The sequence below is a fragment of the Ranitomeya imitator genome, chromosome 1 (assembly GCF_032444005.1).
Source record: "Ranitomeya imitator isolate aRanImi1 chromosome 1, aRanImi1.pri, whole genome shotgun sequence".
In the NCBI taxonomy this organism is placed as follows: Eukaryota; Metazoa; Chordata; class Amphibia; order Anura; family Dendrobatidae; genus Ranitomeya; species Ranitomeya imitator.
In genome coordinates this window covers 359,803,737-359,823,323 of record NC_091282.1, presented here as the reverse complement: position 1 = coordinate 359,823,323, position 19,587 = coordinate 359,803,737, and the positions used below count along the sequence as shown (strand labels likewise).

Here is a 19,587-nt window from a genome sequence, read left to right as displayed (position 1 = left end):
GCTCCTTCCTTTCCGCAGTCAGTGCCCGCTCCATAATCCCCTCCAGTCAGCGCTCACACAGGGTTAATGGCAGCGCTAACGGACCGTGTTATGCCGTGGTGTTACGCACTCCGTTAATGCTGCTATTAACCCTGTGTGACCAACTTTTTACTATTGATGCTGCCTATGCAGCATCAATAGTAAAGAGATCTAATGTTAAAAATAATAAAAAAATAAAAAAATCGTTATATACTCACCGACCGTCGGCCCCTCAGATCCAGAACAGGCCTTTCCTGCTCCTCGCGACGCTCCGGTGACCGCTCCATTGACCGCTCCATGCATTGCGATCTCGCGAGATGATGACGTAGCGGTTTCGCAAGACCGCTACGTCATCATCTCGCGAGACCGCAATGCACTCTTGAGACCGGAGCACGCGAGGAGCGCCGGTAACCGCTTCACCATGATCCGGGGGCCAACGGAAGGTGAGTATATAACTATTTTTTATTTTAATTCTTTTTTTTTAACAAGGATATGATGCCCACATTGCTATATACTGTGTGGGCTGTGCAATATACTGCGTGGGCTGTGCAATATACTACGTGGGCTGTGCAATATACTACGTGGGCTGTGCAATATACTATGTGGGCTGTGCAATATACTATGTGGGCTGTGCAATATGCTACGTGGGCTGTGCAATATGCTACGTGGGCTGTGCAATATGCTACGTGGGCTGTGCAATATGCTACGTGGGCTGTGCAATATGCTACGTGGGCTGTGCAATATTCTACGTGGGCTGTGCAATATTCTACGTGGGCTGTGCAATATTCTACGTGGGCTGTGCAATATTCTACGTGGGCTGTGCAATATACTACATGGGCTGTGCAATAGGCTGTGCAATATACTACGTGGGCTGTGCAATATACTACGTGGCTGTGCAATATACTACGTGGGCTGTTCTACGTGGCTGTGCTATATACTACGTGGCCGGCCGCTAACAATCAGCGACAGGCGAATTCTGTGTATTCAATGTATTATTCTAAAATCTTCATAAATAAACTACATACATATTATAGAATACCCGATGCGTTAGAATCGGGCTACCATCTAGTATATATATGTGTGTGTGTGTGTGTGTATAACTATTTTTTATTTTAATTCTTTTTTTTTTAACAAGGATATGATGCCCACATTGCTATATACTGCGTGGGCTGTGCAATATACTACGTAGGCTGTGCAATATACTACGTGGGCTGTGCAATATACTATGTGGGCTGTGCAATATACTATGTGGGCTGTGCAATATGCTACGTGGGCTGTGCAATATACTACGTGGGCTGTGCAATATACTACGTGGGCTGTGCAATATACTACGTGGGCTGTGCAATATACTACGTGGGCTGTGCAATATTCTACGTGGGCTGTGCAATATTCTACGTGGGCTGTGCAATATTCTACGTGGGCTGTGCAATATACTAAGTGGGCTGTGCAATATACTACATGGGCTGTGCAATATACTACGTGGGCTGTGCAATATACTACGTGGCTGTGCAATATACTACGTGGGCTGTTCTACGTGGCTGTGCTATATACTACGTGGCCGGCCGCTAACAATCAGCGACAGGCGAATTCTGTGTATTCAATGTATTATTCTAAAATCTTCATAAATAAACTACATACATATTATAGAATACCCGATGCGTTAGAATCGGGCTACCATCTAGTATATGTGTGTGTGTATATATATATATATATATATATATATATATATATATATATATATATATATATATATATATATATATATATTACAGTCATGGCCAAAAGTGTTCACACCCCTGCAATTCTGTCAGATAATACTCAGTTTCTTCCTGAAAATGATTGCAAACACAAATTCTTTGGTATTGTTATCTTCATTTAATTTGTCTTAAATGAAAAAGCACAACAGAGAATGAAGCAAAACATTGATCATTTAACACAAAACTCCAAAAATGGGCCAGACAAAAGTATTGGCACCCTCAGCCTAATACTTGGTTGCACAACCTGGAATTTTAGACCATTCTTCTTTGGCAAACTGCTCCAGGTCCCTGATATTTGAAGGGTGCCTTCTCCAAACTGCCATTTTTAGATCTCTCCACAGGTGTTCTATGGGATTCAGGTCTGGACTCATTGCTGGCCACCTTAGAAGCATCCAGTGCTTTCTCTCAAACCATTTTCTAGTGCTTTTTGAAGTGTGTTTTGGGTCATTGTCCTGCTGGAAGACCCATGACCTCTGAGGGAGACCCTGCTTTCTCACAATGGGCCCTGCATTATGCTGAAACATTTGTTGGTAGTCTTCAGACTTCATAATGCCATGCACACGGTCAAGCAGTCCAGTGCCAGAGGCAGCAAAGCAACCCCAAAACATCAGGGAACCTCCACCATGTTTGACTGTAGGGACCCGGATATTAACTACCCGGATATTAACTGGGAAACAGAAACCTGTGAAACCCATAAAGGCAACAGGTTTCTGCTAATAATTTTTCTTGGTTATCTTTCACAATTGGTGCAGAATCCAACCAGAGGAGCAGCACTTTTAGACCTAATACTATCTAATAGACCTGACAGAATAACAAATCTGCAGGTGGTCGGGCATCTAGGAAATAGCGACCACAATATTGTACAGTTTCACCTGTCTTTCACTAGGGGGACTTGTCAGGGAGTCACAAAAACACTGAACTTTAGGAAGGCAAAGTTTGACAAGCTTAGAGATGCCCTTAATCTGGTAGACTGGGACAATATCCTCAGAAATAAGAATACAGATAATAAATGGGAAATGTTTAAGAACATCCTAAATAGGCAGTGTAAGCGGTTTATACCTTGTGGGAATAAAAGGACTAGAAATAGGAAAAACCCAATGTGGCTAAACAAAGAAGTAAGACAGGCAATTAACAGTAAAAAGAAAGCATTTGCACTACTAAAGCAGGATGGCACCATTGAAGCTCTAAAAAACTATAGGGAGAAAAATACTTTATCTAAAAAACTAATTAAAGCTGCCAAAAAGGAAACAGAGAAGCACATTGCTAAGGAGAGTAAAACTAATCCCAAACTGTTCTTCAACTATATCAATAGTAAAAGAATAAAAACTGAAAATGTAGGCCCCTTAAAAAATAGTGAGGAAAGAATGGTTGTAGATGACGAGGAAAAAGCTAACATATTAAACACCTTCTTCTCCACGGTATTCACGGTGGAAAATGAAATGCTAGGTGAAATCCCAAGAAACAATGAAAACCCTATATTAAGGGTCACCAATCTAACCCAAGAAGAGGTGCGAAACCGGCTAAATAAGATTAAAATAGATAAATCTCCGGGTCCGGATGGCATACACCCACGAGTACTAAGAGAACTAAGTAATGTAATAGATAAACCATTATTTCTTATTTTTAGGGACTCTATAGCGACAGGGTCTGTTCCGCAGGATTGGCGCATAGCAAATGTGGTGCCAATATTCAAAAAGGGCTCTAAAAGTGAACCTGGAAATTATAGGCCAGTAAGTCTAACCTCTATTGTTGGTAAAATATTTGAAGGGTTTCTGAGGGATGTTATTCTGGATTATCTCAATGAGAATAACTGTTTAACTCCATATCAGCATGGGTTTATGAGAAATCGCTCCTGTCAAACCAATCTAATCAGTTTTTATGAAGAGGTAAGCTATAGGCTGGACCACGGTGAGTCATTGGACGTGGTATATCTCGATTTTTCCAAAGCGTTTGATACCGTGCCGCACAAGAGGTTGGTACACAAAATGAGAATGCTTGGTCTGGGGGAAAATGTGTGTAAATGGGTTAGTAACTGGCTTAGTGATAGAAAGCAGAGGGTGGTTATAAATGGTATAGTCTCTAACTGGGTCGCTGTGACCAGTGGGGTACCGCAGGGGTCAGTATTGGGACCTGTTCTCTTCAACATATTCATTAATGATCTGGTAGAAGGTTTACACAGTAAAATATCGATATTTGCAGATGATACAAAACTATGTAAAGCAGTTAATACAAGAGAAGATAGTATTCTGCTACAGATGGATCTGGATAAGTTGGAAACTTGGGCTGAAAGGTGGCAGATGAGGTTTAACAATGATAAATGTAAGGTTATACACATGGGAAGAAGGAATCAATATCACCATTACACACTGAATGGGAAACCACTGGGTAAATCTGACAGGGAGAAGGACTTGGGGATCCTAGTTAATGATAAACTTACCTGGAGCAGCCAGTGCCAGGCAGCAGCTGCCAAGGCAAACAGGATCATGGGGTGCATTAAAAGAGGTCTGGATACACATGATGAGAGCATTATACTGCCTCTGTACAAATCCCTAGTTAGACCGCACATGGAGTACTGTGTCCAGTTTTGGTCACCGGTGCTCAGGAAGGATATAATGGAACTAGAGAGAGTACAAAGGAGGGCAACAAAATTAATAAAGGGGATGGGAGAACTACAATACCCAGATAGATTAGCGAAATTAGGATTATTTAGTCTAGAAAAAAGACGACAGAGGGGCGATCTAATAACCATGTATAAGTATATAAGGGGACAATACAAATATCTCGCTGAGGATCTGTTTATACCAAGGAAGGTGACGGGCACAAGGGGGCATTCTTTGCGTCTGGAGGAGAGAAGGTTTTTCCACCAACATAGAAGAGGATTCTTTACTGTTAGGGCAGTGAGAATCTGGAATTGCTTGCCTGAGGAGGTGGTGATGGCGAACTCAGTCGAGGGGTTCAAGAGAGGCCTGGATGTCTTCCTGGAGCAGAACAATATTGTATCATACAATTAGGTTCTGTAGAAGGACGTAGATCTGGGGATTTATTATGATGGAATATAGGCTGAACTGGATGGACAAATGTCTTTTTTCGGCCTTACTAACTATGTTACTATGTTACTATGACCGTGTTCTTTTCTTTGAATGCCTCTCTTTTTCTCCTGTAAACTCTATGTTGATGCCTTTGCCCAAAAAGCTCTACTTTTGTCTCATCTGACCAGAGAACATTCTTCCAAAATGTTTTAGGCTTTTTCAGGTAAGTTTTGGCAAACTCCAGCCTGGCTTTTTTATGTCTCGGGGTAAGAAGTGGGGTCTTCCTGATTCTCCTACCATACAGTCCCTTTTCATGCAGACGCCGACGGATAGTATGGGTTGACACTGTTGTACCCTCGGACTGCAGTGCAGCTTGAACTTGTTTGGATGTTAGTCTAGGTTCTTTATCCAACAACCGCACAATCTTGCGTTGAAATCTCTTGTCAATTTTTCTTTTCCATCCACATCTAGGGAGGTTAGCCACAGTGCCATGGGCTTTAAACTTCTTGATGAAACTGTGCACGGTAGACACAGGAACATTCAGGTCTTTGGAGATGGACTTGTAGCCTTGAGATTGCTCATGCTTCCTCACAATTTGGTTTCTTAAGTCCTCAGACAGTTCTTTTGTCTTCTTTCTTTTCTCCATGCTCAATGTGGTACACACAAGGACACAGGACAGATGTTGAGTCAACTTTAATCCATGTCAATTGGCTGCAAGTGTGATTTGGTTATTGCCAACACCTGTTAGGTGCCAAATGTAAGTTACAGGTGCTGTTAATTACACAAATTAGAGAAGCATCACATGATTTTTCAAAGTGTGCCAATACTTTTGTCCACCCCCTTTTTTATGTTTGGTGTGGAATTATATCCAATTTGTCTTTAGGACAATTCTTTTTGTGTTTTTTTTCATTTAAGACAAATTAAATGAAGATAATAATACCAAAGAATTTGTGTTTGCAATCATTTTCAGGAAGAAACTGAGTATTATCTGACAGAATTGCAGGGGTGTGAAGATTTTTGGCCATGACTGTGTGTATATATATATATATATATATATATATATATATATATATATATATATTAAACTGGCCTACCGCCTCAATGTATTAACCTAACGATCCCTGTGTGGCCTATTTAAAAAAAAAAAAAAAAAAAAAAAACCTATTGCCTATTTAAATAAAAAATAAATAAAAACAATCAGGTTCCTCGCATCATGTTCTCATACACTTTATGCAGTATTGGCCCTCTGTGTCTGTACTGCTACATACTTAGGCAGTTAACTGGTTCATGCAGCTTTACATGAACACCTGAGCCTTACACTATGGCTGGTCCGAATAACTAAAGCAATTGTTACCATCCACCTCTCGTGTCTCCCCTTTTCCTCATAGTTTGTAAGCTTGCGAGCAGGGCCCTCATTCCTCCTGGTATCTGTTTTGAACTGTATTTCTGTTATGCTGTAATGTCTATTGTCTGTACAAGTCCCCTCCATAGCGGAATATGTTGGCGCTATATAAATAAAAATTATTATTATTATTATTAAAAAAGATGAACTCTGGCACTCATATGATCTTTAGATGAAAAATGTTTCTCAGGCAAAAGAATTATTTTTGAGCCAAAAAATAATTTATTTCAAATTCCAAAATAATGTATTGATCAGAATAGGACGGTAAGTACAGACATCAATATTTACAATGTTTGGGCTAGCATGCCTTTCTCAAGTTAAGTCTGTTTCTGCAAGACAAAATACAACTATTATCATAATGTAGATAATTTTTCAAAGAAAATCAATCAGACCGTCTGGTCGATATTTACTATAACACTATATTTTGTGACAAAAGCATAGTACATGTGGCATGAAAGGAAGACATCCCTAATAGAAGGAAGTCTGAGCCAAGCAAGAGAAATACCAGTATATTATCGGACGTGTGGTTGATGAGGTGCAGAAGGAAAAAATACGTATATAGCAAAAATTATATATACCTAGAAGAATACGGAAAAATTTAACCCCTTAATGACCGGCGATATGCCTTTTAACAGCGGCAGTTAAGGGTACTTACACCACAGCGCCGCTTTTTAACGGTGCTGAGGTTTAAGTGTATAGCGCCCCCCAGAGTCAGAATTTCTCTGGGGTCTCAGCTACCGGGGGTAACTGAAACCCAAGAGAACATGATCGGGTCTGTTTTTATAACTGCAACCGAAAAAAAAAATCTGTTTTTACCATTTTAGTTTCTCTTTCCTCTGATGTGATCGCACGTCAAAGTGACTTCAAATGTGAGGTGGTCCCTAAAAAATCATTTTGTAAATTTTGTTGTAAAAATGAGAAATCGCTTGTTAACTTTTAACCGTTATAACTTCCTGACAAAAAAAAACGTTGTTTCCAAAATTGTGCTGATGTAAAGTATACATGTGGGAAATGTTATTTATTATTTTGTGTGACATATCTGTGATTTAAGGGCATAAAATTCAAAGTTTGAAAATTGCAAAATTTTCACCATATTTCCGTTTTTTCATAAATAAACACAAGTCATATTGAATAAATGTTACCACTAACATGAAGTACAATATGTCACGAAAAAAACAGTCTCAGAATCAGTGGAATCCGTTAAAGCGTTCCAGAGTTATTACCTCATAAAGTGACTGTGGTCAGAATTGTAAAAATTGGTCCGGTCCTAAAAAGGCGCAGCTTCTGACATGCGTTTTCTGCCAAGAAATGCAGAATCTGCACAGAAAATTCCACAGTCAAATCTGCAACGTGTGCACATAGCATTAAGCAGCAAATTGGCTTTGTCACTAAGGGTTAAACAGCGGAGAAGTACACAATGTAAACATAGCCGCATGCCAGGGCTACACCGCAAGGTGTCACGCGACACTGAAATCTATGTCACATTACAACATCTCATCTAATGATTTCCAATCTTTGCGACCTCGTGCACTTGCGAGTTAGTTGTAAATGCTTACAAATGTGTTAGATTTTCTGTCTCTGGTCACAAGTTGCAAACTACCGTACTCATTTGTTATAGATTTCAATGAAAGTGACTGCGACTTCTCTGCGATATTACCACTTTTTTTCTAGCACAGCTACATCCAAAATAGTTGTGACCTCAAGTCACAGACAGGTTGCACACATGTTTTTTTTTTTTTTCTCATGTGACTCTTCTTGGAATTGCTGTTGCGTGGCACCCCACCGTACAGTAGATTATATAACTGCAGACCTGTGAATCCTCACATAGCACTTGCATACAACGCACTGTGCGGATTCGCTGGGAGCAGTGGGCGCCTTACAGCAAGTATGGATTCTGCATCTATGTGGTCACATGCCAACTAGACTGGCGTGGCCTTGCTCAATGCAATTGTATTGAGCAAGGCCGGATACAGTTCAGTCAGAATGTGATTAGAAGTATGCGAATTGCATACATGCAGTCATGCGCCCACTGCTCCCAGGGAGTCCTCACAGGGCTTTGTGCTAGGATTCCCAAATCTGCAGTTGTATAGGGTACTTTACAGTGATGTGCAGTGCAACAGCAGTAAGGGAAGTCGAGTAACACAAAAACATCTGTGCAACTTGTCTGTGGAGCTGTGATTTTCCGGGGTAATAATTGGCCATATTGCAGGGAAGTCACAAGTGGCTTGCATTGAAAAGTATAGCAACTCGACGCATTGCTATTTAGCCCTAGCATTAGGGTAGGTATACACTTTGGGTATGTGCACACGTTGCGGATTTTTCTGCGGATAGGCAGCAGTTTTCCATGAGTTTACAGCACCATGTAAACCTATGGAAAGCAAAATCCGCAGTGCCCATGCTGCGGAAAAAAACGTGCGGAAACGCTGCGTTGTTTATTCCGCAGCATTTCAATTCTTTGTGCGGATTCCGCAGAGGTTTACCCCTCCTCAATAGGAATCCGCAAGTGTAAAACCGCAGGTGATATCCGCACTAAAACCGCGGTAAATCCTCGGTAATTAAGCAGTGTGGGTTTACCAAAACCAGTGCGGAAAAATCCACACACCTTTCCGCAACGTGTGCACATACCCTTTGTTTTTTTCTGCCATTTGAAAAACATGTCTTTCAAGAACACATGAATGCTTGGCACTGGAGGATCCTCACAGGGCGTGTGCAATGTGAGGATTCACAAGTCTGTAGTCGCATAAAGTGGGTTCTCCACTACTCAGACAACTCTTCTGAATCCCTGTTTCGTACAGTGAAATAATAACACTTATACTCCCCTCCGGTTGCAGAGCTGTTCCAGCGGTATTGACACTGGCTCTCCCGAGGCTTGAGTGATATTGTTACCTCACACCATCCCTGCGGCCAATCAGCGCTGGCTTCACTCTCCTCCAGACAAATCAAGACATCTGGAAGGAGCAGCTATAGCTCTCACGTTCTCTGGGTGTCAATTACAATGAAGGAAATAATTATTTGATCCCTTGCTGATTTTGTAAGTTTGCCCACTGATAAAGACTTGAACAGTCTATAATTTTAAGGGTAGGTTAATTTTAACATTGAGAGAATATAAAAAATAAAATCCAGAAAATCACATTGTATAAATTACATACCGTATATGCAGTACTTGTGTATAAGCCGAGTTTTTCAGCACATTTTTTTTGTGCTGAAAACGCCCCCCTCAGCTTATACACGAGTTAATTGTCCCAGAAGCCAGCGGGGGAAGGGAGAGCAGTGGGTCACAGAGGCAGGAGCCGGCAGCTGTGGCTAAAGCCTGTACCTCTGCTGTAATAGTGCACAGTGCCAGCCGCTGCTGCCAGCTTCCAGCAGACATCCTACTCACCTACCGGCTCGCCCTCGCTGGCACTGCACCTCCTTCGTGATGGGGGGAGCCATGCATACAATGACAGGGACGCGGAAGCCATGCATACAATGACAGAGACGGGGGTGCCATGCATACCAGGATGGGGATGAGGGGAAAATGCATACCCAGCTTATACTTGAGTCAATAAGCTTACCCAGTATTTCGTGGCAAAACTAGGTGCCTCGGCTTATACTTGGGTCGGATTATGTTCAAGTATATACAGTAATTGTATTAGCATTTTGCAGTGAGAAATAAATATTTGATCCCTCTGGCAAACCAGACTTAATACTTGGTGGCAAAACCTTTGTTGGCAAGCACAGCAGTCAGACTTTTTTAAGTTAAATATGAGGTTTGCGCACGTGTCAGGAGGAATTTTGGTCCACTCCTCTTTGCAGATCATCTCTAGATCATTAAGATTTTGAGGCTGTCGCTTGGCAACTTGGAGCTTCATCTCCCTCCATAAGTTTTCTATGGGATTAAGGTCTGGAGACTGGCTAGGCCTCTCCATGACCTTAACGTGCTTCTTTTTGAGCCACTTCTTTGTTGCCTTGGCTTTATGTTTTGGGTCCTTATCTTGCTGGAAGACCCAGCCACGACCCATTTTTTTTTGTCCTGGCGGAGGGAAGGAGGTTGTCACTCAGGATTTTATGGTACATGGCTCCATCCATTCTCCCATTGATGCAGTGAAGTAGTCCTGTGCCTTTAGCAGAGAAACACCCCCAAAACATAATGTTTCCACCTCCATACTTGACGGTGGGGACGGTGTTCTTTGGATCATAGGCAGCATTTCTCTTCCTCCAAACATGGCGAGTTGAGCGAATGCCAAAGACCCCAATTTTTGTCTCATCTAATCAGAGCACCTGGCAAACTTCAGACGGGACTGCACATGTGCCTTCTTGGGCACTGCAGGATTTTAAACCTTTACGGCATAATGTGTTATAAGTGGTTTTCTTGGTGACTGTGGTCCCAGCTGCCTTGAGATCATTAACAAGTTCCCCCATGTAATTTTAGGCTGATCACTCACCTTCCTCATGATCAAGGATACACCACGAGGTGAGATTTTGCATGATGCCCCAGATCGATGTCGATTGACAGTCATTTTGTATTTCTTCCATTTTTTTACTGTTGCACCATCAGTTGTCTCCTTCTCACCCAGCATCTTAAGGTACCTTCACACTCAGCGACGCTGCAGCGATACCGACAACGATGTCGATCTCTGCAGCGTCGCTGTTTGGTCGCTGGAGAGCTGTCACACAGACAGCTCTCCAGCGACCAACGATCCCGAGGTCCCCGGGTAACCAGGGTAAACATCGGGTTACTAAGCGCAGGGCCGCGCTTAGTAACCCGATGTTTACCCTGGTTACCAGCGTAAAAGTAAAAAAAACAAACACTACATACTTACCTACTGCTGTCTGTCCCCGGCGCTCTGCTTCTCTGCACTCCTCCTGCACTGGCTGTGAGCACAGCGGCCGGAAAGCAGAGCAGTGACGTCACCGCTCTGCTTTCCGGCTGACCGACGCTCACAGCCAGTGCAGGAGGAGTGCAGAGAAGCAGAGTGCTGGGGACAGATAGCGGTAGGTAAGTATGTAGTGTTTGTTTTTTTTACTTTTACGCTGGTAACCAGGGTAAACATCCGGTTACTAAGCGCGGCCCTGCGCTTAGTAACCCGATGTTTACCCTGGTTACCAGTGAAGACATCGCTGGATCGGTGTCACACACGCCGATCCAGCGATGTCTGCAGGGAGTCCAGCGACGAAATAAAGTTCGCGCTTAGTAACCCGATGTTAAACATCGGGTTACTAAGCGCAGGGCCGCGCTTAGTAACCCGATGTTTACCCTGGTTACCAGTGTAAATGTAAAAAAAACCAAACACTACATACTTACCTTCCGGCGTCTGTCCTCTCCGGCGCTCTGCTTCTCTGCAATGTGTAAGCGCAGCGGCCAGAAAGCACAGCGGTGACGTCACCGCTGTGCTCTGCTTTCCGGCCGGTTCTTAGTGCAGGAAGCACAGCGCCGGAGAGGACAGACGCCGGAATGTAAGTATGTAGTGTTTGGTTTTTTTTTACGTTTACGCTGGTAACCTGCGCTTAGTAACCCGATGTTTACTTTCGTTACCCGGGGACTTTGGCATCGTTGGTCGCATCGTTGTGACAGCTCTCCAGCGACCACACAGCGACGCTGCAGCGATCGGGATCGTTGTCTAGATCGCTGCAGCGTCGCTTAATGTGACGGTACCTTAAGGCTAGACAAATCCCTTTAATCTGTACTTCAGGGCTCTAAGCACTGGATAAAGAAAGCGCTGCTTCCAGTCTACAGCCTTGCTTGTTTCCTTTGTGGCGTGGATCTCATCGCCTATGTGTTGGATTCTCTGGAATGTGGATCTTGCTGCTGTTAAATGAGATAAAAATGGATCTTGTGTTCCTCTGCCAGTTATTGCTGACAATATGCGCTATCTGGAGAAATTGCCCAATTAGCTTCTAATTAGCTGCTTGTATAGACTAGAATGCTGCATCTGCAGATCTGGAAGTTCATGTGTGAAACGCTTTAGTAAAGAATCTGATCTGAAAATTCTACAGCCTCTAGAATAATGGATGTTACAAGCGCCTTGTTAATTATGGAAAATGCCAGTAATTGCTGCTACTGTAATAATTCATACACATCAATTAACCCCTGCTTATCAGCTCAAGTAGAGATGAATTTCCTAAAACAAAGGCATGCGTTCATTTTTAGTCTGCAGTTGCCTTCCTCCTGTTTCCATACAGCAATCAGATTTCTAGTGGCTAATGATGAATTGGGGATTTGCCCTGAAACGGGCTAAGCAATTAAGATCTCCTGTGGTTTTTTAAGACCAGGTTCACACAGACCGTGAAATGCAGCACTCAGGGACACGCTAACATGTAGGTTCAGTGAACACGTATAGTGCTCTACATTTGTACAAAGGCTTAGGTTACAAAGTGGTCCCTGAGGGGGATTTCAGGACTGCTACTTGCAATACCAGTTACTTTAAATACGCATGAGTGATGAGCTTCTGGACATATGGAAACAAACTGAGCTGCAAGTAGCACTCCTGACATCTCCCTTCAGGGACCACTTTGTAACAGAAGTCATCTAACAAGATGTTCATGTAACATATGACTGTAATCTGTGTTAGAAATGCCACACAAATGTCTGATTACGGCCTGAATACAGCAGGTTTCAAGTAAATGCTCTGGTACACCAGAGAAATGTCTGAAGGTAGCATTAGGAGGGGCTCTGATGGCTTCAAAAATAGATGTAACTAAAGAGCAGGTAGTTGTCAGATAATGATGGGTAAAGCTACTTTCTTTATGACTAGGCTGGAGCACAGTGCCCACCTATGCTTCAATAATAATAACACTTACCGTATTTGTGTTTCCAACACATACGGTAAGAAGTCAGGTAACTAACCACTCATAGAAAGTACCCGAGCTCCTTGTGTATGCAAGACAACATCTGCGAGGGGTTTGTATGTTCTCCCCGTGTTTGTGTGGGTTTCCTGCGGGTTCTCAGGTTTTTTTCAACAGTGCAAAGACATACTGATAGGGAATCTAGATTATGCGCTCCAATGGAGACCTTTATGATAGTCTGTGAAATGCTGTGGAATTAATGGTGCTATATAAGCAAAGCATAATAATCATACATTTCCAAATTTATTGTTTTACATAATAACACATTATTCACATAAAATGGCTGTACCATTCATGCACTTTAGTATGATGTTTTCACTTTAAACCACAGAATCCTGTTCTAGTACAGTGGGGATAGTCAGGGTGCATGGTTTCTTACACAGAAAGAATAATGCCAAGATATAGTGAGCATTCCCACTGACAGTTATGACTATGTGCTGTTTTTGTATTTCCCTCTGTAGACCTTCTCGGACAACCTGGGCTTCCTGATAAGTGTTTTCTGCGCCCTGGGAGTTTTCACTTTACTCTTCGTTCTGGTGTGCATAAAAAGTGTGCTTCAGAAGGGTATGAAACTGTTGGCTGTCATCATCTGGGTTTGCCTAGTCGCCATGGGCTATGCATTTATATTCACTAGCAGCATTGTGACTCCATGGGATCAGGTACGTGTAATAATCTACATGGCCGTATATACTATAGAATGCTTTTCTCCTTCTTCTTTTTTGGTTAAATATATTTTTATTAAAGAGAAGAGAATTTTACAAGAAAAACAGTAGTTGAAAACTACGTCAATGATCAAAGTACTTTTTCTTATAATATACAATTCGAGAAGAGTAACACAAAAAACACTCGTTCACAAACCTTGCATAAATCTTACATAAAAGAGAGAAAGAATAAAAAAAAAAATTAGAGGGAGTAAACCCTCTAGAATGACTACGGTATCTTTAACATATAAGCAATAACTCCTTGCCCCCGCAACAGGCGAGGACTTTCCTTACCGTGAATAAAATAAAGCATACCTAAAATCAGTTCGCCCATGTCCCCTAGAGCGAGACATGCACGCAAATAGTATCATCATAAAAGTAACTGATAAATCATGGTATAGACCTATCACACCGAGCTGGTGGAAGGTGAACAGCTCACCCAGGGGGGAGATTGAAAGAAGAGGAAATAGAGGTGGGAGCCCGAGTAAGTGGGGCTCAAGAAAAGAAATATAAAATGAAAACACGAAAAGAAAGGAAGAGTAGCATAGTAATCGACTGTAAAATAGACAGGTGTATTCAGGTAAACAGGTCAGGGAAACGAGCAGAATCTTTAAATAGAATCCATTCAGTCCAGATACCTAAAAAGGAGACCCTTGTCTGTGAAAGGTCTGAATCAATTTCCTCCATCCTAAAGATGGTTTCAAATTCTGAAAACCACTCCACAATATCGGGGGGAACCGGGTCTCGCCATCGGCGGGGGATCACCGTTCTAGCAGCCGCTAGACAAAATTTGAGGATGTCCTTTTTTTGGGATCTCACCGAACCGGGAATCATGGAGAGCAATGCCATCTCCGGAGTACCGGTGATGTGCTTGCCTGTGATCAAACCATAATTTCTGAACACTTGGTCTCAGAATGTTCTAATCAAGGGGCAGCCCCACCAGATATGCAAAAGGGAGCCAATGCCATTTCCACACCTCCAACAGCAGTTTGAAATTGTGGGAGAAAATTTGTGCAACCTGTCAGGTGTGACGTACCACCTATATTGCAGTTTATACCCCTTCTCCGAGGCCTCACTGGAACTCGGGAGTTTATGGTTCATCAGGAAGCAACGCTCCCATTCCTCATCCGACAGAATTCGCCCTAAATCCTTCTCCCAAGCAGACTGGAAATAGAGCCTTGCGTCAGAGACAGGTGTTGAAAAAATTGAGTAGAGGGAAGAGATTCCCCTGCTCGGGGCGTCACCACCGGCAAACAACAGTTCCAAGGGAGAGAGTCTACAGTTCGAACCCCTTGGCAAATTCAAAGAGGCCAGGAAGGACCGGACCTGTAAGTACTCCCACCATAGAAGTTTAGTGGAGGGAGATTGGGTTTGGAGGGAACAGAAGGTGGGAATCTCGCCACGCTGAAAGATATCACCAACCCGTATGTCATCCTCGTATTTCCATCCCATGAAGGCTTTCCTGTGAATGCCCGGAGGAAATGCTGGGTTGCAAAAAATAGGTGTAAGAAGGCTGGCCCCAGCAGGAGCGGACCCCTTCACACCACTGCAGTGCCATGCCCTCATAGCCTCTGAGGTTAGACTTTTCTCCTTCTTCTAATACACTGTGTTCTGTCTTAGGTTTATTGGACGCTGTTTGTGACTGTCAGCCTGTACACCATGCTACCTTTGTGTATGAAAGGGGCAATATTTGCTGGGCTTATCTGCTCCCTATCACATATCATTGTTCTCAGTGTTTACATATCTTCCTCAAGTCAGCAGTCTGCTGGAGAATTTGCCTTGCAGGTAAGAATTGCTTCAGTCCACAACTAATCACCTTTTATTTTCCCTGTGCCAACCATTAAGGGTACCATCTCACAGTGGCACTTTGGTCGCTACGACGGCACGATCCGTGACGTTCCAGCGATATACTTACGATCTCACTGTGTCTGACACGCTACTGCGATCAGGGACCCCGCTGAGAATCGTACGTCGTAGCAGATCGTTTGAAACTTTCTTTCGTCGTCAAGTGTCCTGCTGTGGCGGCATGATCACATCGTGTAACAAAGGTGTGCACGATATTCTCCACCTCCTCTGCTGATTCTACATCGCAAATACGTCATGAAATTATCGCTCCAGCGCCGTGCATTGCGAAGTGTGACCACAGTCTAGCGACCAAAGTGCCACTGTGTGACGGTACCCTTAGTCCCCAAAAGACTTTAGACTAAATTCTGCCAAACCCTGTATCTGGAGCATTGGCTGACAGTGTATGTCTAAAGGTACCGTCACACTCAGTGACGCTGCAGCGATATAGACAACGAGCCGACCGCTGGAACGTCACTGTTTAGGTCGCTGTAGAGACGTCAAACACAGCAACTCAAGAACGATGCAGGAGCGATCCAGTGACGTACTTATCGTACTCGCTGGTTGTTAGCTTCATGTAAAAACATTGCTGGCATCGTTGCTTTTGCTGTCAAACATGACGATATACGCCGACCTGGCGACGAAATATAAAGTTCTGGACCTCTAGCTCCGACCAGCGATGACACAGCGGGATCCAGATCGCTGCTGCGTGTCAAACACAACAAGATCGCTATCCAGGACGCTGCAACGTCACAGATCGCTGTCGTTTTCGTTGCAAAGTTGCTGAGTGTGACGGTACCTTAAGGTGTTCCTTTAACACAAACCGCCTGGCTGCATGATACCACAGTAAACCTTTACTGATCGGCTGTCTTTTGAATGTCTAAGACAGGCAGCCCAAAGGAAATGATGCACACTGAGTGATCTGTACTAGATTGCTCAGTGCACATAAGATGCCATGATTCTCGGCATCACAAGTCTTGGTTACACAGGACGATGCATCACCAAGAACGATGCTCTTTTACGTTGCACAAAAGATAATTGCACCCGATGAATGAGCATGCTGCTCATCCATTGGGTAATCGACAGCCTGTTTACCCAGCAAGATAATCATGAAACAAATGTTTTAACAATGGTTGTTTACTATAATGTAGCAGTCTAAATGTCTTAATATGTAGAGGAGCCTCCCAACTCTCACCCTAAAGATGTCAGGAGATAGAAGAATCTAGCTTTATATTCTCTGGCAGTTAAAGGTGTTGTCTTGCGTTAAGCTACAAGTCTGCACTCACTCTCTGTAACCACAAACTTGTGAATCCTCAGAGTGCGTCCACTGCCTGCTGTGAGTTTTGTCCAGCGCCATGAGAGGAGGCGGTCATGTGCCAACTAGACTATATCTGGCCTCACTCAATGCAACAAACCGCTGAAAAAATGTGAAAGGGGCATCAATGCCAGCAACTGATAGATTGATCCCTCCAGATTTTAACAATCATTTACGTTCCGTAGAAAGTAGTGCTCTAAGCAGCCTCCACACTATGATACATGTGCCTAAATCCTATAGCCAGACAAGGAGTGACAAAGTAATATAGAGAAATATAGAGAAAGGTAAGTATAAACACCAAAGGCAGGAGATGCTTTCCGGGTCCCCTATGCACATTTCGGCTCTTAGGAAAGGGGGATTGGGTCAAATCACATACTTGCAGTCACATGACCGCTCGCTGCCGGCACCGGAAAAGCCTCATCGTGTGCAGTTTGTGAGCTGTGAGGATTCACAAATCTGCAGTCACTGAGAGTGACTTCAGAGTTGTGGCTTAATACCGGACAACCCCTGTAAGTCACTGTCAGATCATTCACAAAGGACACAAAGTATTCTGGTAGGCCGCGTGCTTCTGTTTAGAAGGAGGTTTGGGATGGACAGGAGAGATGGCTATTGGCTAGTTGAATGTTCACCCAACCGCTACCTATGTATGGGGTCATTACAAAACTTTATTAAATATTTGATATTTTTCTATTAAGAGCACTTGCGTATTTAATTAGAAGACTAAACAAGACCTTAGCTCACTGCCTGTCATATCTGCAGATTATAGCAGATGTGGTCATCTTGCTGTGCGGGAATGTGGTTGGAGGTTATCACAAACGAGTTACCGAAAGTGCATTAAAGGACACCTACCATGAAGCTATCAACTTCTTTAAATCACGACGCAAATTGTACTCGCAGGAGAGGCAGCAGGTACGGTAGGGCTTTGTTCCCATTATCGGTCATTTCTAAATGTATCCTACAGAGGACATTTGTAATTTTTTTTTTCTACAATTAACCATATTTTTTGCATTTCTGTTGTAGACCTGCTTTTAATCAGTTTTTCTACTGTGTAAATCATGTTGGTTTTGCTATATTGGAATTTTTTGTTCGTGTTTTCTTAGTCTGACTAAACAGACTGGGAGAGACATACTGTAAGATAATTTATTGTGGCAGTGACAATAGGCAAAATGCCATCAACAACATCAACTTCATTGAGTTTGTTTCCCAGCTGAGGCTTTTTTGGATTAGACCATGCCTCTTCGATTTAGCAGGTGTACTAGCATCACGTTGCTTTTATATCTTACACTCTTATTTTCCCGCTTCTCAGGAGCAGCTGCTGCTTTCAATTCTGCCACAGTATATTGCAACGGAGATGAAAGAAGAGATCATAGCGAGATTAAAAGAAAAGCGACCACAGCAAGAAAATACCAACAACTTCCATAATCTTTATATCAAGCGGCACAAAGATGTAAGGTGTGTAAAAGCGAATCTTCAGCTTAATGACATTGTGATACTTCTCTGCAATGAAGACTTGTATATTTCCCACATCCACACGATGAACCATTGTTCAGATAAGCTGCTTTAATGTTTTGCAGTATCCTGTATGCAGATATTGTGGGCTTCACACTACTTTCCAGTGAATGCTCCCCCAAAGAGTTGGTAATCATGCTGAATGAGCTTTTTGGGAAGTTTGACCAGATTGCAAAGGTGAGTACTGAAGGTGTAAATGAGTGCTTAAACTTGCGGCAATATAAGGTGGTCTTTGGAATGTTTTCAGACACAAATGTTCAGATTGATCAGATGTTTTTTCTTCTGCAGGAAAATAACTGCATGCGCATCAAGATTTTGGGAGACTGCTATTACTGTGTGTCAGGACTACCAGAATGTTTGCCAGACCATGCCAAAAACTGCGTACAAATGGGCTTAGATATGTGCCAGGCTATACGGTGAGAACATTTGTAACATTCTTCCAGTGTTCTTTGTTTCCACTTTGGTTGGAAGTTTAGAAGTACAAGTGCTTCTCACAAAATTACAATATCATCAAAAAGTTAATTTATTTCTGTTCTTAAATACAAAAAGTGAAACTCATATAGTATATAGAGTCATTACAGAGTGATCTATTTCAAGTGTTTATTTCTGTTAATGTTGATGATTATGGCTTAAAGCCAATGAAAACCCAAAAGTCATTATCTCGGTAAATTAGAATAATTAACAAAAACACATGCAAAGACTTTCTAAGCTTTTACATATGTCCCTTAGTCTGTTTCAGTAGGCTTCACAACTATGGGGAAGACTGCTGAGTTGACAGATGTCCAGAAGGCAGTCATTGACACACTCCACAAGGAGGGTAAGCCACAAAAGGTCATTGCTAAAGAATCTGGCTGTTCACAGAGTGCTGTATCCAAGCATATTAATGGAAAGTTGAGTGGAAGGAAAAAGTGTGGTAGAAAAAGGTGCACAAGCAAGTGGGACAACCGCAGTCTTCAAAGGATTGTTAAAAAAAGGCCATTCAAAACTTTTGGAGAGATTCACAAAGAGTGGACTGCTGCTGGAGTCATTGCTTCAAGAGCCACCACATACAGACGTATGCAGGACATGGACTACAAGTGTCACATTCCTTGTGTCAAGCCACTCATGACCAATAGACAATGCCAGAAGCGTCTTACCTGGGCCAAGGAGAAAAAGAACTAGACTATTGCTCAGTGGTCCAATGTGTTGT

General features: G+C 42.7%; 1 protein-coding gene across 4 annotated transcripts in view; it reads left to right on the top strand.

The window, feature by feature from the left end:
- Window positions 1-19,587, top strand: part of ADCY4 (adenylate cyclase 4) — a 151,420-nt gene that overhangs the window by 88,265 nt on the left and 43,568 nt on the right. For all 4 annotated transcript variants that reach the window (XM_069760942.1, XM_069760972.1, XM_069760964.1 and 1 more), the window contains exons 3-8: window positions 13,493-13,690; window positions 15,353-15,517; window positions 17,649-17,798; window positions 18,196-18,341; window positions 18,464-18,575; window positions 18,687-18,814. In XM_069760942.1, the coding sequence (XP_069617043.1) occupies window positions 13,493-13,690; window positions 15,353-15,517; window positions 17,649-17,798; window positions 18,196-18,341; window positions 18,464-18,575; window positions 18,687-18,814 (899 nt within the window). The remainder of the gene's footprint in view (window positions 1-13,492; window positions 13,691-15,352; window positions 15,518-17,648; window positions 17,799-18,195; window positions 18,342-18,463; window positions 18,576-18,686; window positions 18,815-19,587) is intronic.